At 41.2% G+C, this 10,000-nt stretch overlaps 1 protein-coding gene across 7 annotated transcripts in view; it reads right to left on the reverse strand.

Moving 5' to 3' along the window:
- The window catches only part of LOC110525201 (poly(rC)-binding protein 3), a 166,265-nt gene that overhangs the window by 49,587 nt on the left and 106,678 nt on the right, over positions 1-10,000 (reverse strand). For all 7 annotated transcript variants that reach the window (XM_036984235.1, XM_036984232.1, XM_036984231.1 and 4 more), the window contains exon 4: positions 8,038-8,070. In XM_036984235.1, coding sequence (XP_036840130.1) covers positions 8,038-8,070 — 33 coding nt within the window. The remainder of the gene's footprint in view (positions 1-8,037; positions 8,071-10,000) is intronic.

Genomic DNA, 10,000 nt, shown 5'->3' on the forward strand with positions numbered 1-10,000 from the left:
AACAGGCCTTTAATACTGAAATATGCATGGGGAAATATTGTGTGTGTGAGCGTGTACGTGAATCTTTATTGAATGTAAGAAAGAAATGAGATAGAGGGGAACAGAGGGAGAACAGGAAGAGAAAGGAGGGAGATGGAGAGAAAGGGGGAAAATGGAGGGAGAACGGAGGGAGACAGGGAGGAGAAAGGGGGAGAACGGAGAGAGACGGGGAGGAGAAAGGGGGAGAATGGAGGGAGAACAGGGAAACAAAGGGGGAGAATGGAGGGAGACAGGGAGGAGAAAGGGGGAGAACAGAGAGACAGGAAGGGAAAAGGGGAGAATGAAGGGAGACGGAGAGAAAGGGGGAGAACAGAAAGAGAAAGGGGGAGAACAGAGAGAGACAGTGAGGAGAAAGGGGGAGAACGGAGGGAGACAGAAAGAGAAAGGGGGAGAACGGAGAGAGACAGTGAGGAGAAAGGGGGAGAACGGAGGGAGACAGGGAGAGAAAGGTGGAGAACAGGAAGATAAAGGGGGAGAATGGAGAGAGAATGGAGGGAGAACGGAGAGAGACAGGGAGAGAAAGGGGGAGAATGGAGGGAGAAGGGAGGGAGAACGGAGGGAGAACGGAGGGAGACAGGGAAAGAAAGGGGGAGAACAGGAAGATAAAGTGGGAGAACAGGAAGATAAAGGGGGAGAACAGGAAGATAAAGGGGGAGAACAGGAAGATAAAGGGGGAGAATGGAGAGAGACAATGAGGTAGAACGGAGGGAGAACAGAGGGAGAACGGAGGGAGACAGGGAGAAAAAGGGGGAGAACAGGAAGAAAAAGGGGGAGAATGGAGGGAAAACGGAGTGAGAACGGAGGGAGACAGGAAGAGAAAGGGGGAGAATGGAGGGAGAATGGAGGGAGAATGGAGGGAGAACGGAGGGAGAACGGAGGGAGACTTGGAGGAGAAAGGGGGAGAACAGAGAGACAGGAAGGGAAAAGGGGAGAATGGAGGGAGACGGAGAGAAAGGGGGAGAACAGGAAGAGAAAGGGGGAGAACGGAGGGAGACAGTGAGGAGAAAGGGGGAGAACGGAGGGAGACAGAAAGAGAAAGGGGGAGAACGAGAGAGACAAGGAGGAGAAAGGGGGAGAACGGAGGGAGACAAGGAGGAGAAAGGGGGAGAACGGAGGGAGACAGGGAGAGAAAGGGGGAGAACAGGAAGATAAAGGGGGAGAATGGAGGGAGAACAGAGGGAGACAGGGAGAGAACGGAGGGAGAACAGGAAGAGAAAGGGAGAGAACAGGAAGAGAAAGGGGGAGAACAGGAAGATAAAGGGGGAGAACAGGAATAGAAAGGGGGAGAACAGGAAGATAAAGGGGGAGAACAGGAAGATAAAGGGGGAGAACAGGAAGAGAAAGGGGGAGAAGAGGAAGAGAAAGGGGGAGAACAGGAAGATAAAGGGGAGAACAGGAAGATAAAGGGGGAGAACAGGAAGAGAAAGGGGGAGAACAGGAAGAGAAAGGGGGAGAACAGGAAGAGAAAGGGGGAGAACAGGAAGAGAAAGGGGGAGAACAGGAAGATAAAGGGGGAGAACAGGAAGAGAAAGGGGGAGAACAGGAAGAGAAAGGGGGAGAACAGGAAGAGAAAGGGGGAGAACAGGAAGAGAAAGGGGGAGAACAGGAAGATAAAGGGGGAGAACAGGAAGATAAAGAAGGAGAACAGGAAGAGAAAGGGGGAGAACAGGAAGAGAAAGGGGGAGAACAGGAAGAGAAAGGGGGATAACAGGAAGAGAAATGGGGAGAGCAGGAAGAGAAAGGGGGAGAACAGGAAGATAAAGGAGGAGAACAGGAAGAGAAAGGGGGAGAAAAGGAAGAGAAAGGGGGAGAACAGGAAGAGAAAGGGGGAGAACAGGAAGAGAAAGGGGGAGAACAGAAAGGAGACAGGGAGAGAAAGGGGGAGAACAGGAAGAGAAAGGGGGAGAACAGGAAGAGAAAGGGGGAGAACAGGAAGAGAAAGGGGGAGAACAGGAAGAGAAAGGGGGAGAACAGGAAGAGAAAGGGTTAGAACAGAAAGAGAAAGGGGGAGAACAGGAAGGAGACAGGTAGAGAAAGGGGGAGAACAGGAAGGAGACAGGGAGAGAAAGGGGGAGAACAGGAAGGAGACAGGAAGAGAAAGGGGAAGAACAGGAAGAGAAAGGGGGAGAACAGGAAGGAGACAGGGAGAGAAAGGGGGAGAACAGGAAGGAGACAGGGAGAGAAAGGGGGAGAACAGGATGGAGACAGGGAGAGAAAGGGGAGAACAGGAAGGAGACAGGGAGAGAAAGGGGGAGAACAGGAAGGAGACAGGGAGAGAAAGGGGGAGAACAGGAAGGAGACAGGAAGAAAAAGGGGGAGAACAGGAAGGCTGTAATGATGGTGTTTTTATATCCTCCCTCCCCACTCTGAGTCTTTCAGCAACCAGCTCATCTGAGGACTCACTGACAATGGCTAAAGATTTGTGTCTGTGTGCGTGTGTTTCGGCTGTGTGTGTGTGTCAACTCTTTTTGATTCCTTGGTGGGTGTGTGTTGGCTGTGTGTGTGTGTGTGTGTGTGTGTGTGTGTGTGTGTCTCGTCCATGTGCGTGTGATTCATTGCATTACAAGGTTCCCAGGTCCTCTCCTGTCTGTTTCATTTACATGTGATCTCTGTCACTCTGTCTACGCATGCCTGCATGAGTGTGTCTCAGCTCTGCGTGTGTGTGTATGCACGTCTGTGTGTGTGTGTGATTCATTGTACTGCAGGGCTCCTAGCTCCTGTCTGTTTCTTCCGGTGTGTATGTGTGTGTGTGTGTGTCTGTGCGTACGTGATCTCACTCAGGCACTGGTCAATCTGAAAGACTCCCTGCTCTGCTTCTTCCCATGATAATGTTTTTATCTCCATCGCGTGGAGACAGATTTACTTTATCACAGCAATCTGATGTCAAATGTCTACTGTTTGCTGATTATCTGGTACTTCTGTCCCCAACCCAGGAGGGCCTACAGAAGCACCTAGATCTTCTACACAGATTCTGCCAGACCTGGGCCCTGATAGACCTGGGCCCTGACAGACCTGGGCCCTGACAGACCTGGGACTTGTCAGACCTGGACCCTGATAGACATGGGCCCTGACAGACCTGGACCATGACAGACCTAGGCCCTGATAGACCTGGACCCTGATAGACCTGGGCCCTGACAGACCTGGGCCCTGTCAGACCTGGACCCTGACAGACCTGAACCCTGACAGACCTGGGCCCTGATAGACCTGGGACCTGACTGAAAATCTCAGTAAGACAAATATCACGGTGTTCAAAAAAAGATCCAGTCACCATTACCACAAATACAAATTCCATCTAGACACAGTCATTTCTATCACTTTCTGTCATGTTTCAGTCACCCATTATACTTTCATTAATGTTTCAGTCACCCATTATACTTTCATTAATGTTTCAGTCACCCATTATACTTTCATTAATGTTTCAGTCACCCATTATACTTTCATTAATGTTTCAGTCACCCATTATACTTTCATTAATGTTTCAGTCACCCATTATACATTCATTAATGTTTCAGTCACCCATTATACTTTCATTAATGTTTCAGTCACCCATTATACTTTCATTAATGTTTCAGTCACCCATTATACTTCCATTAATGTTTCAGTCACCCATTATACTTTCTTCCATGTTTCAGTCACCCATTATAGTTCCATTAATGTTTCAGTCACTATTATACTTTCATTAATGTTTCAGTCACCCATTATACTTTCATTAATGTTTCAGTTACCCATTATACTTTCATTAATGTTTCAGTCACCCATTATACTTTCATTAATGTTTCAGTCACTATTATACTTTCATTAATGTTTCAGTCACCCATTATACTTTCATTAATGTTTCAGTTACCCATTATACTTTCATTAATGTATCATTCACCATTTATACTTTCTGTCATGTTTCAGTCACCCATTATACTTTATTCCATGTTTCAGTCACCCATTATACTTCCATTAATGTTTCAGTCACCCGTTATACTTTCATTACTGTTTCAGTCAACCATTATACTTCCATTAATGTTTCAGTCACCCGTTATACTTTCATTAATGTTTCAGTCACCCGTTATACTTTCATTACTGTTTCAGTCAACCATTATACTTCCATTAATGTTTCAGTCACCCGTTATACTTTCATTAATGTTTCAGTCACCCATTATACTTTCATTAATGTTTCAGTCACCCATTATACTTTCATTAATGTTTCAGTCACCCATTATACTTTCTGTCATGTTTCAGTCACCCATTATACTTTCTGTCATGTTTCAGTCACCCATTATACTTCCATTAATGTTTCAGTCACCCATTATACTTCCATGAATGTTTCAGTCACCCATTATACTTCCATTAATGTTTCACTCACCCATTATACTTCCATTAATGTTTCAGTCACCCATTATACTTTCATTAATGTTTCAGTCACCCATTATACTTTCTTGCATGTTTCAGTCACCCATTACATTTTCTTCCATTTTTCAGTCACCCATTATACTTTCATTAATGTTTCAGTCACCCATTATACTTGCTTCCACGTTTCAGTCACCCATTACATTTTATTCCATGTTTCAGTCACCCATTATACTTTCTTCCATGTTTCAGTCACCCATTATACTTTCATTAATGTTTCAGTCACCCATTATACTTTCATTAATGTTTCAGTCACCCATTATACTTTCATTAAAGTTTCAGTCACCCATTATACTTTCATTAATGTTTCAGTCACCCATTATACTTTCATTAATGTTTCAGTCACCCATTATACTTTCATTAATGTATCAGTCACCCATTATACTTTCTGTCATGTTTCAGTCACCAATTATACTTTCTTTAATGTTTCAGTCACCAATTATAATTTCATTAATGTTTCAGTCACCCATTATACTTTCATTAATGTTTCAGTCACCCATTATACTTTCATTAATGTTTCAGTCACCCATTATACTTTCATTAATGTTTCAGTCACCCATTATACTTTCATTAATGTTTCAGTCACCCATTATACTTCCATTAATGTTTCAGTCACCCATTATACTTTCTTCCATGTTTCAGTCACCCATTATACTTTCATTAATGTTTCAGTCACCCATTATACTTTAATTAATGTTTCAGTTACCCATTATACTTTCATTAATGTTTTAGTTACCCATTATACTTCCATTAATGTTTCAGTCATCCATCATACTTTCATTAATGTTTCAGTCACCCATTATACTTTCATTAATGTTTCAGTCACCCATTATACTTTCATTAATGTTTCAGTCATCCTTTATACTTTCATTAATGTTTCAGTTACCCATTATACTTTCATTAATGTATCATTCACCATTTATACTTTCTGTCATGTTTCAGTCACCCATTATACTTTCTTCCATGTTTCAGTCACCCATTATACTTTCATTAATGTTTCAGTCACCCATTATACTTTAATTAATGTTTCAGTTACCCATTATACTTTCATTAATGTTTCAGTCAACCATTATACTTCCATTAATGTTTCAGTCACCCGTTATACTTTCATTAATGTTTAAGTCACCCATTATACTTTCATTAATGTTTCAGTCACCCATTATACTTTCATTAATGTTTCAGTCACCCATTATACTTTCTGTCATGTTTCAGTCACCCATTATACTTTCTGTCATGTTTCAGTCACCCATTATACTTCCATTAATGGTTCAGTCACCCATTATACTTCCATGAATGTTTCAGTCACCCATTATACTTCGATTAATGTTTCACTCACCCATTATACTTCCATTAATGTTTCAGTCACCCATTATACTTTCATTAATGTTTCAGTCACCCATTACATTTTCTTCCATTTTTCAGTCACCCATTACATTTTCTTCCATTTTTCAGTCACCCATTATACTTTCATTAATGTTTCAGTCACCCATTATACTTTCTTCCATGTTTCAGTCCCCCATTATACTTTCATTACTGTTTCAGTCACCCATTATACTTTCATTAATGTTTCAGTCACCCATTATACTTTCATTAATGTTTCAGTCACCCATTATACTTTCATTAATGTTTCAGTCACCCATTATCCTTTCATTAATGTTTCAGTCACCCATTATACTTTCATTAATGTTTCAGTCACCCATTATACTTTCATTAATGTATCAGTCACCCATTATACTTTCTGTCATGTTTCAGTCACCAATTATACTTTCTTTAATGTTTCAGTCACCAATTATACTTTCATTAATGTTTCAGTCACCCATTATACTTTATTCCATGTTTCAGTCACCCATTATACTTTCATTAATGTTTCAGTCACCCATTATACTTTATTCCATGTTTCAGTCACCCATTATACTTTCATTAATGTTTTAGTCACCCATTATACTTTCATTAATGTTTCAGTCACCCATTATACTTTCATTAATGTTTCAGTCACCCATTATACTTTCATTAATGTTTCAGTCACCCATTATACGTTCATTAATGTTTCAGTCACCCATTACATTTTCTTTAATGTTTCAGTCACCCATTATACTTTCATTAATGTTTCAGTCAGCCATTATACTTTCTTCCATGTTTCAGTCACCCATTATACTTTATTCCATGTTTCAGTCACCCATTATACTTACATTAATGTTTCAGTCACCCATTATACTTTCATTAATGTTTCAGTTACCCATTATACTTTCATTAATGTTTCAGTCACCCATTATACTTTCATTAATGTTTCAGTCACCCATTATACTTTGTTCCATGTTTCAGTCACCCATTACATTTTCTTCCATTTTTCAGTCACCCATTATACTTTCATTAATGTTTCAGTCACCCATTATACTTTCATTAATGTTTCAGTCACCCATTATACTTTCTTCCATGTTTCAGTCACCCATTACATTCTCTTCCATGTTTCAGTCACCCTTTATACTTTCATTAATGTTTCAGTCACCCATTATACTTTCATTAATGTTTCAGTCACCCATTATACTTTCTTCCATGTTTCAGTCACCCATTATACTTTCTTCCATGTTTCAGTCACCCATTACATTTTCTTCTGTGTTTTTCAGTGTCTTTCCATTTCACTTCACCTTCATAGCTTTGCAATCCTGTGCCAGTTATTATGTTTGAGTGATTTTGTGGGTTTGTGCTGTGTATCAGTTGCCCTTGAGACTAAAATATTCATGCTTCCTCTTCCTGTCAGCGAAGATGCCGAGGTGCATTATATAGATAGATATAGGAGCGTAGGAAAATATGTGTTTGGTTTCTAGATCTAGATGGAAATAACGTATTTATGTGGATCCATCACAACCTGACTGTAGAAACCAAGAAGCTGAGATATGGAGGTATATATAGAGGTACAGGACAAAATGTGTTGGGTTTCTCTTTAAGCTATATACCTAAATGTTAAGTATGTACACTACCGGTCAAAATATTTAGAACACCTACTCATTCAAGGGTTTTTATTTTATTTTTTAAAACTATTTTCTACATTGTCGAATAACAGTGAAGACATCAACACTATGAAATAGCACATATGGAATCATGTAGTAACAAAATAAGTGTTAAACAAATCAAAATATATGTTCTATTTATGCCAAGAGTATGCAAAGCTGTCATCATGGCAGGCAAAAGGGTGGCAACTTTGAAGAATCTCAAATATAAAATATATTTTTGATTTGTTCAACACTTTTTTTTTGGTTACAACTTGATTCCATACGTGTTATTTAACAGTCCTGACGTCTTCACTATTATTCTACAACGTAGAAAAGAGAACAAAAATAAAGAAAAAGCCTTGAATGAGCAGGTGTTCTAAAACTTTTGACAGGTAGTGTGTGTGTAATCATGGATACTGTATCTCTAATAATGTAATAGAAAATATACTATTTAGAAAAGGCTTTTTATCAAAATCACCTTCCATCATTTGTTTTAGTCATGGGCCGTCCCGGGAATCAAAACCCACAATCGTGTCATTGTAAGCACCGTGTTTTACCTGCTGAGCTACAGAGGACCGTGTTACTACGGTGTGTAATCTGGAGAACTTACCTCTTCTCGTATTTTCTTCACAGTCTCTCCTTTCTGTGGAAAGACACAAACTTTTAGACACATTCAACAGGTTTTGTTTTAAGTTCTGTCCTTCACTCCTTCAAACTTCTCATTATTATTATTCAATGAGTTTGATGTGGTTAAATTATAAGTCCAACATATTTCAGACATACAACAGAATCCTTACTGTAACACACACGTTGGGAGGTTTGGGTTTTTAGAAGCGAGTTCGGTAAACACTGCATTTCAATGTGTCCTTCATTGTCTTTTTATCTGACATGGCTATTATGGAGGAATCCTAAAAGGAATATCAGATCCAGAGCAATAAGGCTTGTGCATGAATGTGTCTCTTGGGGAGCATTCTGTTCCTGTTGAGGGACCATAGATTGGTCGGTGGAGGAACCAATAACCCCCGAATGACTTTAACACAGAGTGAGAGAGAGAGAAAGAGAGAAAGAAAGAGAGAGACAGAGAGAGAGAGAGAGAAGGAGAGAGCGACACAGAGAAAGAGAGCGAGAGAGAGATATAGAGAGAGAGAGATAACGAGAGAGATACAGAGAGACAGAGACAGAGAGAGAGACAGAGAGAGAGAGAGAGAGAGAGACAGAGAGAGAGAGATACAGAGAGACTGAGAGAGAGAGAGAGAGAGAGAGAGAGAGAGGGAGAAGGAGGGAGAGAGAGAGAGAGAGAGAGAGTTGTTCCTGTTGAGGGACCATAGATTGGTGTGGAGGAGGTGGAACCAATCACGTAAATAATCCAGTATCCAGCTGCTACAACATGGCAAACTGGCATTCTGTAAAATATGCAATCTGTGATATGTTGATGTGATGTGTATTGAACACCCATGTTTTATAAGTTTAGTACACCTGTCAATCATCAATATAAATATAAAGCAAACCTAGTGGTGTGGTTGTCAGTTTGCTGTTTTTGGCCTTTAAATCACAGTGGAGGTAGAAGAACTACAGTAGAGTACACATCCATCCACTCTGAGCACCTGATTGCTTTTGATGGTCTGACTGGTTTGGACTGTTCTAGATGGAATAGGACTGCCCCTGACAGCTCTATATGGAATAGGACTGCTCCTGACCGCTCTAGATGGAATAGGACTGCTCCTGACTGTTCAAGACCGAATAGGACTGCTCCTGACTGTTCAAGACCGAATAGGAGTGCTCCTGACTGTTCAAGGCCGAATAGGAGTGCTCCTGACTATTCTAGACCGAATAGGACTGCTCCTGACTGTTCAAGACCGAATAGGACTGCTCCTGACTATTCTAGATGGAATAGGACTGCTCCTGACTATTCTAGATGGAATAGGACTGCTCCTGACGGTTCTAGATGGAATAGGATTGCTCCTGACTATTCTAGATGGAAGAGGACTGCTCCTGACTATTCTAGATGGAATAGGACTGCTCCTGACTGTTCTAGACGGAATAGGACTGCTCCTGACTATTCTAGATGGAATAGGACTGGTCTTGACCACTCAAGATGGAATAGGACTACTCCTGACTGCTCTTGATGGAATAGGACTGCTCCTGACCACTCTAGATGGAATAGGACTGCTCCTGACAGCTCTATATGGAATAGGACTGCTCCTGACAGCTCTAGATGGCATAGTACTGCTCCTGACCGCTCTAGATGGAATAGGACTGCTCCTGACAGCTCTATATGGAATAGGACTGCTCCTGACAGCTCTAGATGGCATAGTACTGCTCCTGACCGCTCTAGATGGAATAGGACTGCTCCTGACAGCTATAGATGGAATAGGACTGCTCCTGACTGTGTGTGTGTGTGTGTGTGTGTATCTGTATGTGTGTGTGTGTGTGTGTGTGTGTGTGTGTGTGTGTGTGTGTGTGTGTGTGTGTGTGTGTGTGTGTGTGTGTCAGAGTTATTTTAGCAGCAGGGTAATCCCTGAGCCAGACAAGCTCTAATGTCTGCAGGCAGGCCGGTTCTACTGTTCTACTCT

Source organism: Oncorhynchus mykiss, chromosome 7, assembly GCF_013265735.2.
Source record: "Oncorhynchus mykiss isolate Arlee chromosome 7, USDA_OmykA_1.1, whole genome shotgun sequence".
Lineage (NCBI taxonomy): Eukaryota > Metazoa > Chordata > Actinopteri > Salmoniformes > Salmonidae > Oncorhynchus > Oncorhynchus mykiss.